Source organism: Myxine glutinosa, chromosome 4 (assembly GCF_964187855.1).
Source record: "Myxine glutinosa chromosome 4, kmMyxGlut1.1, whole genome shotgun sequence".
In the NCBI taxonomy this organism is placed as follows: domain Eukaryota; kingdom Metazoa; phylum Chordata; class Myxini; order Myxiniformes; family Myxinidae; genus Myxine; species Myxine glutinosa.
The window spans coordinates 183,057,069-183,079,732 of record NC_136264.1 but is presented as its reverse complement, the minus strand read 5'-3'; the positions used below and the strand labels follow the sequence as shown (position 1 = coordinate 183,079,732).

Here is a 22,664-nt window from a genome sequence, read left to right as displayed (position 1 = left end):
GTACAATACTGCATTATACACTCATAAACACTGCTTTGAACTTCCACACAGCTTTACAAACGTCATTCATAAAATTTGGAAGAGGGTATATTCTGACCTCTAACTTGAAACAGGTGTTGGAATTGGAGGCATCGTTTGCCTGTTTCTAACTCTTGTCTACTACATCGTCATAATGGCTTGGGCATTGTTCTACCTGGCTTACTCTTTCACCAATGATCTTCCCTGGGCTACCTGCAACCACACATGGAACACACCTACCTGCCTGGCTGATACGGTGACACACAATTTTACTCCTGGGGGAAATGGAACCAACAACTACAATTACACTTCGCCTGCCACTGAATTTTGGGAGTAAGTAACCAAAGATTAAGTGGAATCTTATCAGCTATATTGATAAATGCTCAGCATTTCCTTCTTGGTAGTTAGTCCATGGGGAAAAATGATGACTATCATGCAGCTACGTATATTTACCAAACTAAATTAATGAGAAAGATGTGTTGTACATTTCCTAAAGCAGTTAATATTTAAAAATATTTAGCAGGTCAAATGAAGAAGGCTATCAGTACAGTAACATAAGGCTGTGCATGACATAATACACAGTAATGCTCATTTCAGTTTTATAGATATTCTCGACAAGTAACAGGTGTCCACAACCATCCTTGACCATGTTGTGGAACGTTGGCTGAGGCCCTCACTTTTTTTCCTGCCCTTACTTTTTCACCTTTATTCGCTTTTAAATTTATTTTCTCCGCAACCGCTTGAGCGATTGACATGAAACTTTCAATATACAGAAGGAGTGCCTACCCATAGAGAAGCATTTAAAAAGTTACATGATGGGACAATGTGGGATCACTTAATGGAAAATGCAGCTGGCATTCCAAAAAGTCTGTTTTCTGCAAGCATAGGTTGCAGGGTGTTTCACGTATCAGGAATAAATGGCCTTGGCCGAGCGAAAAGAGTGTCAGTCATTGTGTCTCCTCCTTAACTCCAAAACCATGACACATAGTGCCTTTGCATTTTGTATGCATACTAATGGAACTCCAAGTGAGTGCAGGAATGAAAGCTGGGAATTTTGGTAAACTTAAACACAACTTTTGAAGATAATTAATTGGTTTCTTAAATTAAAAAACAACAGGCATTATCCTTGGTCAGTCTGCATTCACCTCACAGTGGTCTTAATCCGTCATTGTGTTTCTACCTACAAAAATGCCTTGCCTTGGAACAGATTGTAACGGTTTCTAATAAGTTTCTGTATGATAAAGTGCTCATCATCGAATTCCTCATCTTCTTAACCACAAATTGATAATCACGTTCCAAGCCAGCTGTTCCTTATCAACCATTTCGTTGGAGTGCTTGCTTGAGTGCTTAATCTGCATGGCGAGCGCTCTCCAAGCTGCTTGGTAACACACACACACACACACACACACACACACACACACACACACACACACACACACACCAACGCATACATACACACGAACTAACAGACTGTCTGATGAAACAAACACAACACAGTCACTGAGCTTGGGGGAAGTGCCGTCACTGCCATCACTTCCCGGGATACTTTGGGTACCAGCGACGTCATAACAATGGCGCCGTTTTTCTCACTGCACTCAGTGGGGCATATCTTAAGGAGGAAACTCCTCCTCCCCATGGATGCCAAGCTATGGGTATTGTGCATGTTCTTATGCCTTTTTTTCATGCTGAACATACCATTATTAAAATCTTTGGTATGACTCAAACCTGTCCAATCCGGATGGGTGTTTTTGAGGACACTATGTCCTTACTGGATGGCCATTTGCTCCCTTCGGCAGCTCATCTAACCGTTGTTAGGTGCTGTTTTTAGTCCTGGCAGGTTGTCACAGTCACCCTCCCCACCAGCAAAGCCAGTGAGGGGTGTTGGTTTAGTCGCCGACAAGCTGACCAGGCGGCAGGTGGCACCGAGTTCCATGTTACCACTGACAGTCCCAAAAGACTGACCTGACAGAATGACTGATGCTCAACTTTGGCTGCTGTTATTCAATGTTTGTTCATTTTCACTTTTTTGTGTGATCTGCTTAAATTGAGGATGTTATTTCATTTCATTATGAGCTTGGAGCGATGTTGTTTGTTATTTTCTCACAATTAAAAACTTACTTGGCGAGCTTCCTGGCACTTTGCTGAAGGGTGTCTTCTCCTGACTCCTCTCTGGCGTAGCCCCCCCCCCCCCCCAGCCCTGTCTGTGCTCTGTCCCCAAAGTACTCCGACAGGTCGCACAAGATCTGCCTGCAACCCTCTTCTGGTGAAACTGCCAAAATCAAGATTCTCTGCTCACCTTCACTCTTTCATTCCTCTTTTCTCCCGCCTCTGGAACAAACTCCCTCACTCTCTTCAATCCCACTCATCCCTCCAGGTCTTTAAAACAGCTGTTCACCACCATCTCTTCTTCCCCCATCCAAAACCTTGATCTTTTGTACCCCTGTTAATTCACCTCAGATCCACTTTTCTGAAATACCGACTTCTTTCCTGGAAGTCCTAACAGTGTCCATGTGGTTTTTTTTTTCCTCTCCCACCCCCAACCCCCCTTCCAAAGCCTCCTCCCCCCAAGCCCTCTACCTTCCACAGATCTCCCGATGTCCCTGCTCTCAAATATTGTACTTGTGTGCTTTCCCCTCTCTCCCCATGTTGTCTCCCGCTCCCTTTATTTCGTCTTATGTGTCCGTTTTTTTGTTTGTTTGTTTTTTGTCATTAATGTTAGCACTTACACGAACCTCAATCCTGTATACAAAAAAAAACCAAACAAAAAAAACAAATAACTCACAATCTTCTCTAAAAATAAGTTGAAATTGACAAAAATATTTGGTCTCCACAATTCTTTATTTCACTGTTAATATTACAGAACCTTTGTTTTTGATTCAGAACTTAATATAGTAAGGGCATTTTATGAGATATTTCACAAATCTGTTAACTAAATTGTTACCAAAAAATTTCTTCACCAATATGTTTGTAAAGGTGTGTAATAACATGTGTTAAAATGTTGAAGTTCAACTCCCGTGGGAAACCCAGAAAAAAAGCTGTTGAATTCGGGTACCGAAAAATTATTTTCGAGAATTTTTATTTTTTTTAATCGGCCCTTAAGTAACTTATGAGGGGTCAAATAAGGGTTTTTCATGATTCTGAGTTGATTGTTAACATTTATATTTTCACTTTTACATTTACACACAAAGTAGCTTTTATTTCACATACATATATAATACTCAAGAGTTATTTCTCATTCACAATGTCAGAAGTTTCAACAGTCATTGTCTATGTCTTCTTCAGACTCAACAACATCATGACTGCAGTTTCTGCATGTAATGCCATTACAGACTCCACAGGCCGAGATGCACGTGACCCCATTCTTCTTGCAGCTGCATCGCCGGTTGCTGCAATCTCCATGACAATTACAGCTCGTGAACTGCAATAGCTCCTCAGGAGCCGTGGGGTCCAGTGTTGGAACTGGCTCATACCCATGCACACCTATTGTCCATCCATAGTCACTGGGGTTCAGAGACATGCTCTGTAGAAGGATCCAGTCCCGGGTCTGCAGGTAGGCACGGAGTGAATGTTGTGCAGCTGCACCCTCTGTTGGAGGTAGAGTCTCTGGTTTGATCACTCCTGCCGCTGCCTTCCTTGAGAACATGTTGTACCGAATTTCACCCAATGTAGTATCTCGTCCATGGTAAATGTACTTGAAAATGGTGGTGGTGCCAGAGAGGTGACTTCGATCCAACCCATTGAGTGAAAGGGAGTGTTTCCGTGAATAGAGACAATGTTTAAATCTATATTGTCTCCAACAAACTGAGTGACTGCATTGTTTGTTTCCCCAACCTCCATAAAGACCACCTGATCATTACTTGACAATTCACTTTCACTGGCTGGCACTTTGGCTGTCATCACTGATTGATCCTCAAGCGCAGCATCAACCGCAACCTCATCATTGATCTGTTCATCGGTTTCCTCCACAATGGTGTCAAGAGTGCCAGAAGTATCTGGAACATCATCTCCACTCCTACTATTAAGGAAGCAGTATTTGTAGTTTTGTGTCTCCATGTAAGACTCAGTGTATCCCAGCCAGTGGAACTTGTTGAGCATCCATTTTGACCCAAATCTATGATCAAGTTGTATGGCAAGCGCCATTTGGTGTGGCAATACTCCAGACCGAGGTCGACAGGCCTTAATAAAATTCTGCCCCCAAACGGCAACTCTTTCGTCTGTCTTGACAATCGGTCTCAAGAACATCTGAAGGCTTGCAGGAACAAGTGTCAGCTGACTATCGATGTCAGTCATACTGTGTGTGGTGGGGTATGACTTTGGACCTAAATCAATCAAGGCAATATCATTGGATATGAACTTGAGTGCCGTCTTTATGATCTGAGTGTTCTCATCTCCATGGTCAAGATTAGCATGATGCCCTCGCAGAATATTGTCGGTGCCATCTTTGAGACAGAGTACATCTGCCCTTCTTTCCTGTGTTGTGAAATACAAGGTGTCTTCGTATTTCTCTGGAAGTTTTATCTAGAGAAATACGAAGCCTCTCGCTCCTCATCAATACTCCTCTGTCCTCTCTTCCTTTTTCCTTCCTCATCAGTCTTGGACAAACTGTCACCTCTCGCAAACATAAGTTTGCATCGCAAATGGTACAGTGTTTCTTCTGCTACCAAGTCGTTGATCCCTTCCAGGCGTCCAGTGACTTCAGTGCCCCAGTCATCCCCGCGATTCCGTGCTGTCTTCAGCAAGCTTGCCTTCAGTGTATCTGCAGTCAAATTATCTGGCACTCTGTATTTCTTTCTAGCTTGTGCTGGATTATTTTTGTAGAGCTGGGCTGGTTGGTTGCAAAGAATGCATACATCCTTATACAGGAGGTCAACTGACTGTGATCTTCTAGAACTGCAGCCAGTTGATGAACTGAACTCACAAGTAGTGCGTCTTCTCTTCAACTTTGATGACTCTTTCTCTGCCTTTGATGCTTGAGCTGACTTCTTGGTGGTTGCAACAAAGTTGTTGTACAGATCATTTTTACACTTCTGGTGGTACCTCAGTTTTCCTTCCTTTTGAGCCTCCTTCATACGTTCCACAACAGTAACATTTTCGACAGTTTCTGCTTGTTTCAATAAAGTTGAGTATCCCTTTGGAGTTGCCTGTATGAGCCTTTCAGCTGGTGTATCCGAGCGTGCACAGATGAAGCAATTGAGCACAGGTGGAGTAACGCCTGTATGAGCCTTTCAGCTGGTGTATCCGAGCGTGCACAGATGAAGCAATTGAGCACAGGTGGAGTAACGTCTTCATCCATATTGCTAGACTCTATGTCCTGCAAAGTAGAAAATGAGATATATTTAGAAATTATTTTTCCACAAAGGAGTGTCTGTGGTGAAATATAAATGTTAACAATCAACTCAGAATCATGAAAAACCCTTATTTGACCCCTCATAAGTTACTTAAGGGCCGATTTAAAAAAATAAAAATTCTCGAAAATAATTTTTCGGTACCCGAATTCAACAGCTTTTTTTCTGGGTTTCCCACGGGAGTTGACCTTCAACATTTTAACACATGTTATTACACACCTTTACAAACATATTGGTGAAGACATTTTTTGGTAACAATTTAGTTAATAGATTTTCATATGTTTCCCTTACTAATATATCCTTTTAAATCAGAAAAGAAAAAGAAATGGCATTGACAAAATTATTGACACCCTAAACTTAATATTTGGTAACACAGACTTTGGACAAAATAACTGCAGTGAAGTACTTCCTGTAGCCATGAATGAGCTTCCTACGCCTCTCTACTGGCAGTTTGACCCACTCTTCTTGTGCAAACTGCTCCAGTTCTCCCAGATTTGAAGGGTGCCTTCTCCCAACTGCTGTTTTCAGATCTCCCCACAGGTGTTCAATGGGATTTAGATCTGGACTCATTGCTGGCCACTGCAGAACAGTCCAGCATTTTGTCTTGAACCATTCCTGGGTGCTTTCTGAAGTGTGTGTTTGGGGTCATTGTCCTGCTGCAAGACCCATGACCTTCAACGGAGACCCAGCTTTCTGACACTGGGTTGAACAATGCTCTCCAAAATGCCTGGTAATCTCCTGATTTCATGATGCCATGCACACATTCAAGGCACTCAGTGCCAGAGGCAGCACAGCAACCCCAAAACATCACTGAACCTCCTCCATGTTTGACTGTAGGGCAGGTGTTCTTTTCTTTGAAGGCTTCATTTTTTTTCTGTAAACATAGAGATGATGTGCTTTATCAAAAAGCTCTAATTTGGTCTCATCTGTCCACAGGACATTCTCCCAGAAGGATTTTGGCTTGCCCGGGTGTGTCTTGGAAAACTCCATTCCGGCTTTCTTATGTCTCTCTCTCGGCAGTGGCGTCCTCCTGGGGCTCCTACCATAGAACCCCCTTTCATTGAGTTGGCGACGGATGGTGCGAACTGAAACTGTCCTACCTTGTGTCAAGTTCGGCTTGAATCTGTGTGGCAATTGATCGAGGTGCTTTCTCCACCATTCGAAAAATTATTAGCTGCAATCTTCGATCAAGTTTTCTCTTGCAGCCATGTCCAGGGAGGTTGGCTGCAGTGCCATGGGCCTTAAACTTCCTGATAACATTGCGTACGGTGGACACAGGAACATCAAGGTCTCGGGAGATGGACATGTAGCCTTGAGATTGTCCATGCTTGGCTACAATATTGTGTCTGACCTCCTCAGACAATTATCTGATTGTCTTTCTTTTCTCCATGCTCATTGCGGTACACACAGTAACACAAAACAGCAGAATGACTGCTTTTTTCTGTTCAAACTGGTTGAATGAGTAATTTTTACATTGCAGGCACCTGCAGCTCACCATAGGTGAGTTAAATTCCAAAGTAAAGGAGAATCACCTGCTTGAAATCTAATTATTTCTAACAACTTCTAAACGGTGCCAATGATATTGTCCGGGCCATTTTAGGATCTCTGTGTGGAATAAGCTAAGATTTAGTAATTGTTTCAGCTTTTTTTGTTTTGTTCCACTGCAAACCAAAGAAATACATGTGTGGATACCAAAAGACGTTTTAATTTCAACAATTTTCTGGAAGAAATGGTGCATTATTTGAAAAAAGTGTAAGGGTGCCAATATTTTTGTGGCGATTGTATGTTTTACTTCACAAACATAATATTGCATGCATATCTGCACATCTCCGGTCGTAACTACTGAAGCATTGTAGTGTAAGGTAGTCAGTCAGCCCAGATGGGATACCTGCTGTCGAAGTGTGGTCGAAGTGTGGAAGGTGGTGGGTGAAGAGGGTTCTGACATCTTGCTATAGCTGTTCAGGAATATTTATGAACAAAAAGAAATGCCGAATGGGTGGAGAAAAGTATATTGGTTCACATTTGCAAGCAGGAAGGAGATGTGCAGGTATGGGCGTCAATGTACCACGGTGAACAACTCCTCCTGATACGTGCACGAAAAGCCCCTCAAATGGACCATCTTGTGAATCCCCTTTAAATAAAGCAGGGGCAGTGATGACTCCTCCTGATACGTGCACGAAAAGCCCCTCAAATGGACCATCTTGTGAATCCCCTTTAAATAAAGCAGGGGCAGTGATGACTCCTCCTGATACGTGCACGAAAAGCCCCTCAAATGGACCATCTTGTGCATCCCCTATAAATAAAGTAGGGGTTGTGATGACTCCTCCTTATACGTGCACGAAAAGCCCCTCAAATGGAACATCTTGTGTACCCCCCATCAATATATCAGGGGCAGTGACCCTGAGTGACCCTGACCCCTTCGGAAATTACCTGCACAAAAAACGCAGGTTGTTCCTCTGTGCCAAGTAGTCCCAACTACCTGAAGCACTATCACAAACATAATACCCAGGTACATTCACCGTGGCTCCGGTCGTAAGTTTGTTTATTTGCAATCAGGTCACTCCATCCCCGTCCTCTGGTCGGCTCAGCGCACTCTCACTCTTCGTCCCAGCGCACCTGGTCACAGCAACGCACACGATCGCACCTCCTGCCTACGAACCCTGGCTAAATCACCTGAATTCATCCCTGCTGTTCAAAACAACATCAAGCTCACCCTGTTCAACACCCGGTCCCTCAACAACAAATGCCTCATCCTGAACGAATACATCCTGGATAACAAACTGGACTTTGTCTGTCTCACCGAAACCTGGCAACAACCTCTGGACTACTACACACTCAACCTCACCACACCCAATGGATATTCCTACGTCAATAAACCACGCTCGGAGGGCCGAGGTGGTGGAATTGCCGTTATCCACCCTCAAGACATCAAGACCAACCTCATCTCCATCTCATCTGCTCCATCATTTGAACACCTGGCTTTTAAACTCTCTGGTCGCACGCAGTCAGTCATGGCTGTCGTCTACCGCCCTCCCAAACCACACCCATCATTCCTGTCTGACTTCTCCTACTTTCTGACCCAGCTATGTTCCCTCTCCCCCTCAATCCTCCTCCTTGGTGATTTCAATATCCACATGGACTCCACTGACTCCACAATAACCACTGACTTCACTGATTTACTCACCTGCTTTAACCTCACTCAACATGTCGACTTTCCTACCCATATCCGTGGTCACATTTTGGACCTTGTCTGCTCCACTGGATTAAATTTGCACCATCTCTCTGGCTCCGACCTCACCCTCTCTGACCACTTAGCCATCACTCTGACCATCAACATCCCCGCCCCAACACCAAGGCATTATCGCACTATCAACTTCCGTAAGCTAAACGCTCTTTCACCTACCTCATTCTCACCCACCCTCTCTGAAAAAATGTCCACTTCTCCCTTCATTGACCTCCACACCCCTTTCGACCTCACTGACTACTACAACCACACTCTCTCCTCCTGCCTTGACCAGCTTGCACCTGTAAAAACCAAAACAGTTTCTTTCACCCATTCTGCTCCCTGGTTTACCCCTGAACTCCGCCTGATGAAAACTCGTGCTTGCCAACTTGAAAGACTCCGCAATAAAACGGGTCTCACAGTTCACTCCCAAGCCTACAAGGACCACCTACAACACTACAAAGATGCCCTCTCCCGCGCCCGCTCCGCCTACTACTCTCAAATTATCCACTCTGGCTCCGGAAACCCAAAAGCACTCTTCTCGACAATGAACAAACTCCTCCGCCCCCTGAACACCACCACCCAGTCATTCACAGTAGACAACTGCATCTCCTTCCTCTCTTTCTTCCAACGCAAAATTGACAACATCTACAACAGCTTGACCACCGCCGCACCCGCTCCTCCTCCAACCACCTGCCCCCCCTTGTCCTGCCATCCCCTGTCTCGGTTCTCCCCAATCTCCCCTACTGACCTCTCTGAACTCCTCATAGGAATGAAAACTGCCACCTGCACTCTTGACCCCATCCCCTCCAGCTTTGTCAAGGCCTCCCTCCCTGCTCTCTCTCCACTTATCATTGCAACAATAAACTCCTCCCTGTCTACAGGCATCGTCCCACCTTCCCTCAAAATTGCTGCTGTTACCCCCATTCGAAAAAAACCTGGTCTAAACCCTGACACCCTAAACAACTTCAGACCCATCTCCAACCTACCCTTTCTGTCAAAAGTTTTGGAACGTGCTGTAGCCACTCAACTCAAACATCATCTCTCTGCCAATAACCTGTATGAAACATTCCAATCCGGATTCCGCTCCAACCACAGTACTGAAACTGCTCTCCTCAAAATCACCAACGACCTTCTCCTCTCCTCTGACGCTGGCAACCTCAACATTCTCGTCCTCCTCGACCTCAGCGCTGCCTTTGACACCATCGATCACACCATCCTCCTCACCCGACTTGAATCCACCTTTAACGTTACCGGCACTGCCCTCTCTTGGATTAAATCATACCTCTCTGACAGACGCCAGTTCATCTCCATCAATAACTGCAAATCCCCCACTGCTCCCCTCCCCCAAGGTGTCCCCCAAGGTTCAGTTCTTGGCCCCCTCCTCTTCATCCTCTACCTGTCCCCCCTCGGTCACTTAATCCGCCGTCATGGTCTCCAATTCCACTGCTTCGCCGATGACATCCAGCTTTTCATCTCCACCAAGTCCGTCTCCACCGACACCCACTCTATCCTGACAAACTGCATCACTGAAATAAAATCCTGGCTTCAAATCAACTTCCTCAAGCTTAACTGTGATAAATCTGAAATAATCATCATTGGCCCAAAAACGCTCACAAAATCCACCCATAACTTTGCCCTCAACATCGACGGTATCCCAGTATCCACCTCCCCTCACATCCGGAATCTTGGCGTCATCTTTGACCAAACCCTTTCCTTCGACAAATACACTAAACAGATCACAAAGTCAGCCTTCTTTCACCTGAAAAACATTGCCCGTCTCCGCTCATCCCTCTCCTCCACGGCTGCAGAAACCCTCATCCACGCCTTCATCACCTCCCGTCTGGACTACTGCAATAGCCTCCTCTATGGTTCACCCTCAAAAATCACCAATAAACTCCAATACATTCAGAACTCCGCTGCCCGTCTACCCACCCATTCCCGGACCCGTGACCACATCACCCCTGTCCTTTACAAGCTTCACTGGCTCCCCATCCCCCAGAGAATCCAGCACAAAATCCTCCTCTTGACATACAAAGCCCTCCATAACCTGGCCCCATCCTACCTGGCTGACCTCCTCTCCAGACATACTCCCACCCGCAACCTCCGCTCTGCTGGTACCAACCTCCTGACCCCCTCCATCCGGACCAAATTCAGATCCAGGGGGGACAGGGCCTTCTCCATCGCTGCTCCCACCCTCTGGAACTCACTACCTCACACCATCAGAGACTCCTCCTCACTCACCACATTCAAAACATCACTAAAGACCCACCTGTTCAACACTGCATTCAACATTCAACCCACAGCATTTAACCCCTGACTATCTCTTCTCCTTCTCCCTCCTTTTGCTTTAAATATTTCCCTATTGATTCTTGTCTTTTTGAAATTGTTGTTTTCATGTATTGTTATGCATTATGTTTTCCACTCTGTCAAAGCGCCTTTGGGCTTCTGGAAAAGCGCTATACAAAATAAATGAATTATTATTATTATTATATCTGTGAAGATCACCGCCGATGTAAAATGAAGTAAAACACACGAAAAGGAATATTTTATGTAATTGTTGTTGTTTGTGTGCTCCTTCCATGTACTTTTATTGCTTTGAGAAATGTTATACTGAAGCGCAGTGGAACGCGCGTTGCTTGTAAGCAAGGAGGAAGCGGACAACGCGGTAAGTTGTAAGAGTCTTTATTCAAGAGCTCCACTGTAACACTGGAGGGTTCCGGGCTGCGCGCCCGGTGTATATCCCGCGGCCACGCCTACCCCTCGGGCGTGGCCGCCGACCACTTGGTGCGCGGAATGATGCCCTCGTGCCAGTGAGCTTTCGTGTCTGCCACACGCGCCCCCCCAGAATTCCCGCGCACCTGGAGGGCCAGTTTGCGGGGCAAACGGATGACCCGGCCGAAGCGCCCTCTGGCGACTGGCGGCGTCTGGGGTGCAGGGATGCCAGCTGAGATGCTTCTGGCTGCACCCGGGATGGGTGCAGGCTCGGGGGGCGGCGTGCCAGCAGGGCTGGGCGGTGCTGGGGGTCCGCCCGCCGGGGGGCGGCCCTGACGCAGGGGGCCGAGCCACCGGCGGTGGGTGGTCCACGTCGAGGTGGACCGGCTTGAGGCGGTCTATGGAGACCCGGTCAGGAGTGCCGCCGATGTCCAAGGTGAAATGTTTCACCCCGGTCTCCAGCACGCGGAAAGGCCCGTCGTACGGGGGCCACAGTGGTGTCCGGTGGGCGTTGTGCCGGACGAAGACGTACTCCGCAGTGCGAAGCTCCGGGGCGACGTGCATAGGTGGGTGCCCGTGGTGCGCCGATGGGCACCGGGGCGAACCTCTGGGCGGTCTCTTGCAGTGCGGAGCGCTCCTGCACCACGGACCATGGTGCCGTGGAGTCGGGGAGGAACTCGCCCGGCACCCGCAGCGGTTGCCGGAAGACCAACTCTGCCGCGGATGTGCGCAGGTCGTCCTTGGGCGCCGTCCGGAGGCCCACAGGCACCCAGGGGAGCCTGTCGACCCAGCCGCCGTCGCGGAGGGTCGCGCGGTGCGCGGCCTTCAACGAGCGGTGGAACCGCTCACACAGGCCGTTAGCCTGGGGGTGGTAGGCCGTTGTGCGGTGCAGCTGGACCCCGAGCCCACGCGCGACCGCCCCCCAGAGCTCCGAGGTGAACTGGGGGCCGCGGTCGGATGAGATGTCCGAGGGGGCGCCGAACCGGGCCACCCAGTTGGCGATGAACGCCTGCGAGACGGCCGCCACCGTCGTTGACGCCAAAGGCACGGCCTCCGGCCACCGGGTGGTGCGGTCCATCATGGTCAGGACGTGGGTGAAACCACACGAGGGGGGCAGAGGTCCCACCAGGTCCACGTGAACGTGGTCAAACCGACGTTCCGGCACCGCAAACGGGGCCAATGGGGCCTGGGTGTGTCGGTGCACCTTCGCGCGCTGGCACGCGAGGCACATCCTGGCCCAGCCGCGGACGGCCTTCCGGAGGCCATGCCAGAAAAACTTGTCGGCGATCAACCTCTGGGAGGCCCTCGTGCTCGGGTGGGACAGGCTGTGGATGGAGTCGAAAATCCGGCGCTGCCAGCCCGCGGGCACGATGGGGCGAGGCTGCCTGAGGGAGACGTCGCACCAGAGGGCCGTGCCCGCGCCGTTGAACGGCACCTCGGTGATGCGGAGGCCTGTAACGGCGGTCCGCAAGGCCTGGACGTCGGGGTCGGCGGCCTGGTCCGCCGCCATCCGGGCATAGTCGATGCCGAGGTGGACCGCGTGGGCAACGGACCGGGAAAGGCAATCCGCCACCGGGTTGTCCTTCCCCGCGACGTGCCGGGTGTCCGTCGTGTATTCGGACACGGCCGAGAGGTGACGCTGCTGCCGGGCCGACCACGGCTCGGCGACCTTGCCCATCGCGAACACCAGTGGCTTGTGGTCGACGAAGGCCGTGAACGCATGGCCCTCGAGCAGATGGCGGAAGTGCCTGACCGCCAGGTGGAGCCCGAGCAACTCGCGGTCGAAGGTACTGTACCGGCGTTCGGGCAGGCGAAGCTGCCGGCTGAAGAACGCCAGTGGTTGCCAAGCTCCACGCACCCATTGCTCGTGCACCGCGCCCACCGCGTAGTCCGAGGCGTCGGTGGTGAGGGCGATCGGTGCATTGGGCACCGGGTGCGCGAGCATGGTGGCGTTAGCCAAGGCGAGCTTCGCGCCCACGAACGCCGCATCCATCTGCTCGGGCCAGGTGACGTCACCTTTGCCCGGCTTCCCTCGGAGGGCCTTGTGCAAGGGGCGCAGTAGCTGGGCGATGCGGGGCAGGAACCGATGGTAAAAGTTCACCATGCCCAGGAACTCCTGGAGCCCCCTGATCGTGCGGGGGCGCGGAAACCCCTTCACCGCCTCCACCTTGGCTGGTAGGGGGACGGCCCCGTGCCTGGTGACGCGGTGCCCCAAAAAGTCGATTTCGGCGACACCGAACCGGCACTTGGCGGGGTTCACGATCAGGCCGTGCTGGCCCAGACGTTCGAAGAGCGTGCGGAGATGGTGTAGGTGCTCTTTGCGGGATGCGCTTGCGACGAGGATGTCATCCAGATAGACGTAGACGAAATCCAAGTCGCGCAAGACGCTGTCCATGAGGCGCTGGAACGCCTGAGCCACATTCTTCAAACCGAAGGGCATCCGAAGAAATTCGAAAAGACCGAACGGCGTGATGACAGCCGTCTTCGGGATGTCCTCCGGCCTGACGGGGACCTGGTCGTAACCGCGTATGAGGTCCACCTTCGAGAAGAAGGACATATTCGCCAAGCGGGCGGAAAAGTCCTGAATATGGGGGACGGGGTAGCGGTCGGGGGTGGTGGCGTCGTTGAGACGGCGGTAGTCCCCGCACAGTCGCCATCCCCCACCGGGCTTGGGCACGATATGGAGCGGCGATGCCCAAGTGCTCTTGGAGCGCCGCACGATGCCGAGCCGCTCCAGCGTAGCAAACGCCGCTTTAGCTACCACGAGCTTCGTCGGCTCGAGGCGGCATGCCCGGGCATAGACCGGTTGCCCGGCGGTGGGGATGTGATGTTCCACCCCGTGCTTGACGGTCCCCGCCGAGAAGGCGGGCCTCGTGAGGGCCGGGAAACCGGCGAGGAGGCGGGTGAATTCGTCCGCTGCCGGAAGCGTGCAGATGAACCTGGCCGGAACCGAACCGCTCAGCAAGCCGCTTGGCGAGCTGCTCGATGAGCCGCTCCGTGAGCTGCTCAACGAGGCGGGCAGCGCGCAAGCGAGCGAGCTGAACGTCTCAGCCTGGACAAGCCTTCTGTGCTTGATGTCGACCAACAGGCCATTGGCACAGAGGAAGTCCACGCCGAGCAGTGCCATAGGCACATCGGCAGTCACGAACGACCATCGGAAAACCTGCCCTCCGAACCGTAGAGAAAGGCAGCGTTTTCCGTACGTGCGAATGGGCGTACCATTGGCAGCAAGCAACGCGGGGCCCCGGCCCGCGGACTGCTTGTCGGACGTACCGGCGGGAACGACACTCACCTGCGCTCCCGTGTTGCACAGGTAACGGCGCCCGGATAAGGTGTCCGTTATGTACAGGAGGCTGTTTAATCGGCCGGCGCTCAGTGCCACTACCGAGGGCCGGCCCGGGCGTTTCCCGACCTGCCGAATGAGCACGGCGGGCGACATTGCCGAGCCTCGTGGCCGAACCTAGCGTGGAAATGGCACCAGGTTTGCGGCGAAGCCGGAGGCCGCGGTTTCCGCGGTGGTATTGGGCGGGGCGTGGCGGCCGCCACGAGGCGCCACTCGGAGCAGGGGTGGGCACCCACAGGAGGTTCAGCGGCTACGCGGTGCGTCGCGTAGTAGGGGTGGGCACCCGCAGCAGTTTCGGGCTCAGGAGCCGCTACGGCCGCACCGAAACTCGCCTGCATGTCCAAAGCCGCGTAGAACTTGTCGGCCTCGGCCGCGAATGCACGGGGTTCCGTTGTCGCGGAACCGGCCAACGCGAGGCGTACTCGTGCCGGCAGCTGGTGTCGAAATAACGCCCAGAATAGAGTGTTCGGGGTTTCGTCGCCCATGAGCGACAGCATATGGTCCATTCGGACCGACGGTCACGTGTCACCAAGCTCGAGGAGGTCCAAGAGGCGATCGGCCCATGCGTCCACCGTGAGGCCGAACGTGGCGAGGAGGAGACGCTTGATCGCCTCGTACCTGTCGTCGGCCGGTGGGTTCCTCAGGACCGACACGACGCGGGCGGCCGCGCCGGCCCCGAGGGAGGCGACCACGTGGCAGTAGCGTGTCTCGTCCGCCGTGATGCGTCGAAGCCTGAACTGGGCTTCGGCCTGCAGGAACCAGATCTCCGCCTGAGCTTCCCAGAACTCGGGGAGCTCTATCGCTACCGCGTTGGTTGCCATGGCTGTGGCGGGTTCGGGTGGTCAGTGACGGCTGACCAGAACGTCGGAGGTCACCAATGAAGCGCGGTGTTACGAGCGTTGCTTGTAAGCAAGGAGGAAGCGGACAACGCGGTAAGTTGTAAGAGTCTTTATTCAAGAGCTCCACTGTAATACTGTAGCGTTCCGGGCTGCGCGCCCGGTGTATATCCCGCGGCCACGCCTACCCCTCGGGCGTGGCCGCCGCCCACTTGGTGCGCGGAATGATGCCCTCGCGCCAGTGAGCTTTCGTGTCCGCCACAATACCATCTATAGTTTTGAGTGCTGCTTCCATGTCCTTCTAAAGGATTTCTGCTTTGGTAGAATAAAAGTTTCCATTCAAACCGCTGCGTGAAGAAACCATTAGTGCTTCTTCTTTTTCAAAATCTGAAAGAGGCTTTTTCATTAAATCAATGATTATCTTTCAAACTGTAAGCCTCGTGTTGGCTTAACGGTTAAGGTGGCTGCCTTAATATCTTACAGTGTTTCGCTCGAACTCTTGTGATGCTGTTAAATAACATCAGGTGGGTTGATGACAAATCAGTAAACTCAGTGACTGATGACATTGATGAAACATCATGAAGAAACTATCATTTCATTATTCCCTGCGTTTTTTTGCGAAATACACCGCCCAGGAAAAGCGATGGAGACCCACACCATTGGAGCAGTGGAGGGGAAGAGGCTCGGAGCAAACATACAATTTTAACAGGATGGTATGGTCCTCTATACAGTCATGTGAAAAAGTATGTACATCCCATGTAAAGTTTTGACTTTTTCAACATATTTCGACATACAGCTATTTGATCTTCTTTTCAACAATATTGATAGATAAAGGTGATATAATATAACAAATATCATGAAACATTTATATTTTGTAGTCCATTGTATAACTTAAATAAACATAAATACAAATTTCGCATGTGGAAAAAGTAACTACAACCCTACATTGATCACTACTTCAAATACCTAAAATTAGAATCAGGTGCACCAGCTCAGGTGCAAATGATTAGAACATCGTTAGAGAGGATCTTGGAGGAACCTGTCTTATTTAAACCTCAGACATTTAGTTTGGTTTGCTCTTTGTTGTTGAAGTGTGTGGCATCACCATGCTTAGATCAAAAGAGCTCTCTGAGGCCTTCAGAAAGAAGGTTATAGATGCCTACGAGTCTGGGAAGGGATTTAAACAGATCTCCAAACAATTTGAAATCAATCATTCGACTGTCCGGAATATCATCTACAAGTGGAGAAGATTCCAAACAACTGCCAACTTGTTCAGGCCAGGCCGCCCCAGCAAGTTCAGCCCAAGAGCAGACCGCAAGATCCTGAAAGAAGTCTCTAAGAACCCCCAGAATGTCATCACGGGACCTACAGGTAGCTCTTGCCACTGTTGATGTCAAAGTGCATGAGTCTACCATTAGAAAGAGGCTGCACAAATTTGATCTGCATGGGAGGTGTGCCAGGAGGAAACCTTTGCTGTCCAGAAAGAACATCAGGGCAAGACAGACTAAAGTTTGCCAATGAACACTTTGGCAAAGACCAGCACTTCTGGAACAATGTGCTCTGGACAGATGAGTCAAAGGTAGAGCTACTTGGCCACAGTACCAGAAGACATGTTTGGCGAAAACCAAAGACAGCATTTGACCACAAGAACCTTATACCAACTGTAAAGTATGGTGGTGGAAATATGATGGTTTGGGGCAGCTTTACTGCATCAGGGCCTGGGCAGCTCACCATCATAGAATCCACTATGAATTCTTCATTGTACCAGACCGTGCTTGAGGATAATGTGAGGCCATCTGTCGGAAAGTTGAAGCTCAACCGAAGGTGGACCTTGCAACATGACAATGACCCTAAACACACCAGTAAATCCACCAAGGAATGGCTGGAAAGAAAGAAATGGAGGGTTCTGGAATGGCCAAGTCAAAGCCTGGATCTAAATCCCATCGAGATGTTGTGGGGTGATTTGAAACGAGCTGTGCATGCAAGAAACCCCTCAAACATCGCACAGCTGAAATAATTCTGCATGGAGGAGTGGGAAAAATATCTCCCAGTCGATGTCAGAGACTGGTAGACAGTTATAATAAACGCCTACTTGAGGTTGTTTCTGCCAAAGGGGGCAATACCACCTATTAGAGCCAAGGGTGTACTTACTTTTTCCACATGCAAAATTTGCATTTATGTTTATTTAAATTATACAATAGACTACAAAATGTAAATGTTTCATGATATTTGTTATATTATATCACCTTTATCTATCAATATTGTTGAAATGAAGATCAAATATCTGTATGTCGAAATATGTTGAAAAAGTCAAAACTTTACAAAACTTTACACTTTACTTACTTTTTCACGTGACTGTATGCTTTTTGCTTTCTCCTTCTTCGGGATTGCCTTCTTCTTTGGAAAGCAGCGAACGAAACAAACAAAAAACGAAGGATTTCTCGTAAATCGATTCTTTTTCCAAGTAAATTGATTGTCAGTTTTGCAACTATTTCAAGTAAGTAAAGCGATGATTGCCTTTCCAACGGTGCCTTTTTTCGGTACACACAGTGCCACCCCGAAGGTGGCCGGAGGCATTATGTTTTCGGGTTGTCCGGCCGTCCGTTCGCGTTAAACCTCGTTTCTTTCAGCAACCACATGTCCGATTGAGACAAGACTTTCAGAGTTGGAGCGACACACGAGGAGCAACTCATAGGTCACGTGGTATGGCAGCCATCGTGGATTAAACACAAATAATTTTTTAAAATCTCTCGGAAACCACTGAATGGAAAAATTTGAAACTTCACACATTGTCAAGTACTCCCAATGGGGAACAAAAGCATGATAATGATGACATCATAGGTGAAGTTGTATACCAGCCATAAATGTTTTAATCAAATGCCTTATCCTAAAAAGCTGAAATTGCATGCACATGATCTATGACCCATTTGTATTGAAATATTAAATTTATGACATCATAGGTCACATGGTTTGGCAGCCATATTGGATTTAACCTAAAACCTGAAAAAAACATCTCCCAAACGACCAAATTGATTAACTCAAAACTTTACGCGTGTCACTGACAAGACATGGTGATTAAAAGTTGATCACGAAAACGTCATTGGTCACATGGTGTGGCAGCCATATTGGATTGAAGGAAAATATTAAATAATTATATCTCTGAAACTGCTTACCCTATCGATGCAAAATTTTTAAAATGTCATCTAATACCATTGTTACATATAGTTTGAAAATGATGACGTCGTAGGTCACGTAATTTGGCAGCCAACTTGGATAGAAAAACAAAGACTTGCAACCAATATGATGCTGATGTACATGGAAAGTGGCTATTAGTTTTGTTAATACCATGAAATCCCGACATTGATGGATTTGACATTCGCTGACCCCGCGTATTCGCAGTTTATAAAATGTGACCTGCTTCTACTTTTGCGGCCCCTGTGCTACACCGATTCACATATTTTTCCAAGTGCATAAACCATCTGCCACCAGAAACATAAAGCAGCTCTATGTGAGCATAAACAACCCTAACCCTAACTACCTCACCTGTATCCCCTTTGGTGCACGATTCATCAGCACCCTCACCTGCGTCTTCAGAGGAGTTCACTGGATTATTCCAAGTCTCTTCTCGCTGCCGTTCCATCTCTCATCCATCAGATTGGCAGGCAGCCGCCTCTTCACACTCTGCTGACCTCGATAAAATTACAAGCTGGTCAGACACTTGGAACATGTCTTTCAATCCTGACAAATCTCACTCTCATTATGTCTCTCCAAAAAGAGCTTCTGGAAAACCCTCCCATCTACTTTCTCAACAATCCTCTCAAAGAAGTTCTGTCACTCAAGCTTTTGGGCCTGACTATCTGCCATGATCTTTCTTGGGAAAATCACATTTCCAAGCTGGCCTCCAAAGCCAGTCGCCGACTGGGCATCCTCCGTCGTGCGAAGTCCTTCCTCAGCACAACTGAGCTCATAACTGTTGTGCCGTGTACGACGGCTGAGTGAGGCCCCTGTGTGCTGGCCGAGTGAGGCCTGTTTTGTCTGGAATAAAGATGGTGCTTGATCCTCTCTACCTGTCCGCATCTGAGTACCAAAGACACAATTGGCAACGAGGATTTGTTGAGGAAGATTGGCTACGTCGTATTGAAAGGTCTCAGAGTATGCAGCAGACAACTTTGTACTTTTTGTTCAGCAGCTTTGCTTCCATTTCATCGCAAACGACATCGATGATGCGGGGAAGCGGAAAGCGATTCTTCTGTCGTCGCTGTTGGTGGAGGTGTTCTTTTTACTGTCTGACTTGATTTCACCTACGAAGCAGTCAGATGATGCTATCACCTTCGAATCCAGACTCAAGACGTTGCACAGCCATATTAAAGCAGGCAAGTCACCACAGTTATCGCGGTACAAGTTTGACAACCTGGTTCGGTTTCCCGATGAGGTGGTAGCTACTTTTGTTGCCAACTCGAACATCTGGCAGGAGATTGTTTTGGTGATGATGAGCAGTCACAGAAAGCGAAGGATCATTTTATCACTGGGTTGCGAGATGAGAAGATGGTCACATCAATTCTGTGGATAAAGTTTGAAGAGATTACTTTTGCTAATGCTCCCATTCCACTAATGCCGATTGGCCCCGATTAGCCCCGATCTCCAGGTCAGGAGCGATCGGGACACTTTGGGAAAAAACTGGTCATTTACGCTGTATCTACGTCCTAAGTACACTCCGATTACGATCACTACGCTGTAACCACGCTCATCGTGGGTAGATCGGGTCCCTGAAGACCCGATCGTAGCCGTTTAGAGCCGCTGTGTTCCCGCTCGCGTACGCTGTAATCACGCTGCATTCGCGATTGCCGCCGCTCTGACACGATGCATTCCCGATCGCCGCCGATCTAAAACTGATCCAGCGCCGATGCTGCCGATCTATTGCCGTTTCAACGACGTCATTCCCGACCAAACCGATCTAACTACGCTCTATTCCCGTCTTTAAGCCGACTAAAAAGCAGATTTCAGGTCCCGATCCATATAAATAGGGCCCGATTTGCTTGCCGATCATCAGTATCGTCGAAGACAGCCATGGATCAACATCAGAGAAATGGCCGTCTGCAGCTCGCTCTACTTCTCCAACAATATGCAATTAATGAAAGAAGAGCTGCTCAAGTGAGAAGAAGAAGAAGAGCCCCTCAGTTCTGGGTCCGGCCATGGTTGACAGAAGAAAGAAGATTGCAGTTTGGGCACTACGACCGCTTGATGAATGAACTGAGGCTGGAGGACATCAACTCTTTCCAGAACTTTGTGAGGATGCCACCTGCTCTCTTTGATGAAATCCTCCACAGAATCACCCCCAGGATTGAGAAAGAAGATACCAGGCTGAGAAAGGCCCTACAACCTGGAATGAAGCTCGCCATCACCCTGAGGCATCTGGCTACAGGAGACCTCTACCCAACTCTCTCCTACGACTTCAGGGTCAGCAGAAACACCATCGTCAAGTTCATTCCGGAGGTGTGTCAAGCCATCGTTGCAGAGTTCAAAGAAGAAATGGTGAAGTGCCCTACCACCCCAGAAGATTGGACAGAAGTCGCTGATGATTTCGAAAGTAAATGGAACATCCCTCATGTGCTCGGGGCTCTTGATGGCAAACACGTCGCCCTCAGATGCGCACCCAACTCAGGCAGCCTCTACCACAACTACAAGGGCTTCTTCTCGATCGTGTTGATGGCACTGGTGGACGCCGACTATAAGTTCTTGTGGGTGGATGTTGGTGGAATGGGACACATGTCAGATGCTCAGATTTTCAATGCTTCGGAGCTCAAAGAGTGCATAGAGAATGAAACCATTGGATTCCCCGACCCCCTGGCCATGCGGAACGATGATGAAGAGATGCCATTCTTCATCCTTGGAGATGATGCCTTTGCTCTCCGCACCTACTTGATGAAACCCTATGCCAGACGTGGACTCTCTCCTGAACAACTCGTCTACAACTACCGCATCTCAAGGGGTCGACGAGTGGTGGAGAACGCCTTTGGCATCTTGGCAAACCGTTGGCAATGCTTGCTCAAGACACTACAACAGTATCCTGAGGTGGTGCGTGACCTGGTCGAAACTGCTATCTGTCTGCACAACATGCTCCGCATCCGGTTTGCAAGTATTCAGCATGCCGAGGTGGACCAGGAGGATTATCGACACAACATCATCCCTGGTGAATGGAGAGATCAAGCCAACATGTTAGAGGTGGAGCAGGCAGTTCGAGGTAACAGGGACAGTGTAGAGGCCAAGCGTCAGAGGGAGGTACTGAGACTCTATTTTAACAGCCCTGCTGGTGCAGTTCCATGGCAGGAGAGGATGGTGAGACATCATTAGAGACACTATGGGAAGGAGTTGAAAGACATTTTGGAGGACATTGTTGTATTGTTATGTATTGCATTGATAATGATTTCTATTGATATTCATGTGACAATAAACATTATGAAACTTGATATTCAATGTTTGCCTTGTGTTGGTTGGAAAGGGAGAAGTTATTATTGCTGGGTTGAGGGGATGAAAATGCATTGCAAAATGAAAGGTCTTCAAAATAAAAGCTAAAAATTTGACAAGTTTTTGCTGGGTAGAGGCGATCAAAGTTTGCATTCACTTAATTAAAAGGTCATAAAATTAAAAGCGGTAAAATTGATCATTAATAATATTTGTTTAACTTGTACCGCTTTTAATTTTAGACCATGGGGTTATTGGGCAATGCAATTTGGCTCATGCAGTTATCAATTCCACTTAACAACGTCGACAAAAAGTGTCGTGTCGAAATACTTGATCGGGTGAGGCCGATGCAATCCGGACCGATTTATATACAGCGGCTTTGATCGGCATTGGAGCGGGACGGACAGGTAACGATCGTCGTCGAAACGGCACAAGATAATCCTCCCGCTGCAACGACGCTGTAATCACGATCACGCCGTTCTAACTACGATCAAGCCGTTCTAACTACGATCGTTCCGATGGACTACGTTGCATTCACGCTGTAATCACGATCAAGCCGTTCTAACTACGATCATTCCGATGGACTACGTTGCATTCACGCTGTAATCACGATCAGTCCCGCTATTTCAGATCGGGATGGAAATTTTAAACATGTTTAAAAAATCGCCCCGATCTATTTTTTTGTCCCGATCGACAAAGATCGAAGACGTTCCGTTTACGAT

General features: G+C 48.9%; 1 protein-coding gene across 2 annotated transcripts in view; it reads left to right on the top strand.

Moving 5' to 3' along the window:
- The window catches only part of LOC137425544 (sodium- and chloride-dependent taurine transporter-like), a 197,687-nt gene that overhangs the window by 18,331 nt on the left and 156,692 nt on the right, over nucleotides 1-22,664 (top strand). For both annotated transcript variants that reach the window (XM_068114085.2, XM_068114086.2), the window contains exon 3: nucleotides 114-351. In XM_068114085.2, coding sequence (XP_067970186.1) covers nucleotides 114-351 — 238 coding nt within the window. The remainder of the gene's footprint in view (nucleotides 1-113; nucleotides 352-22,664) is intronic.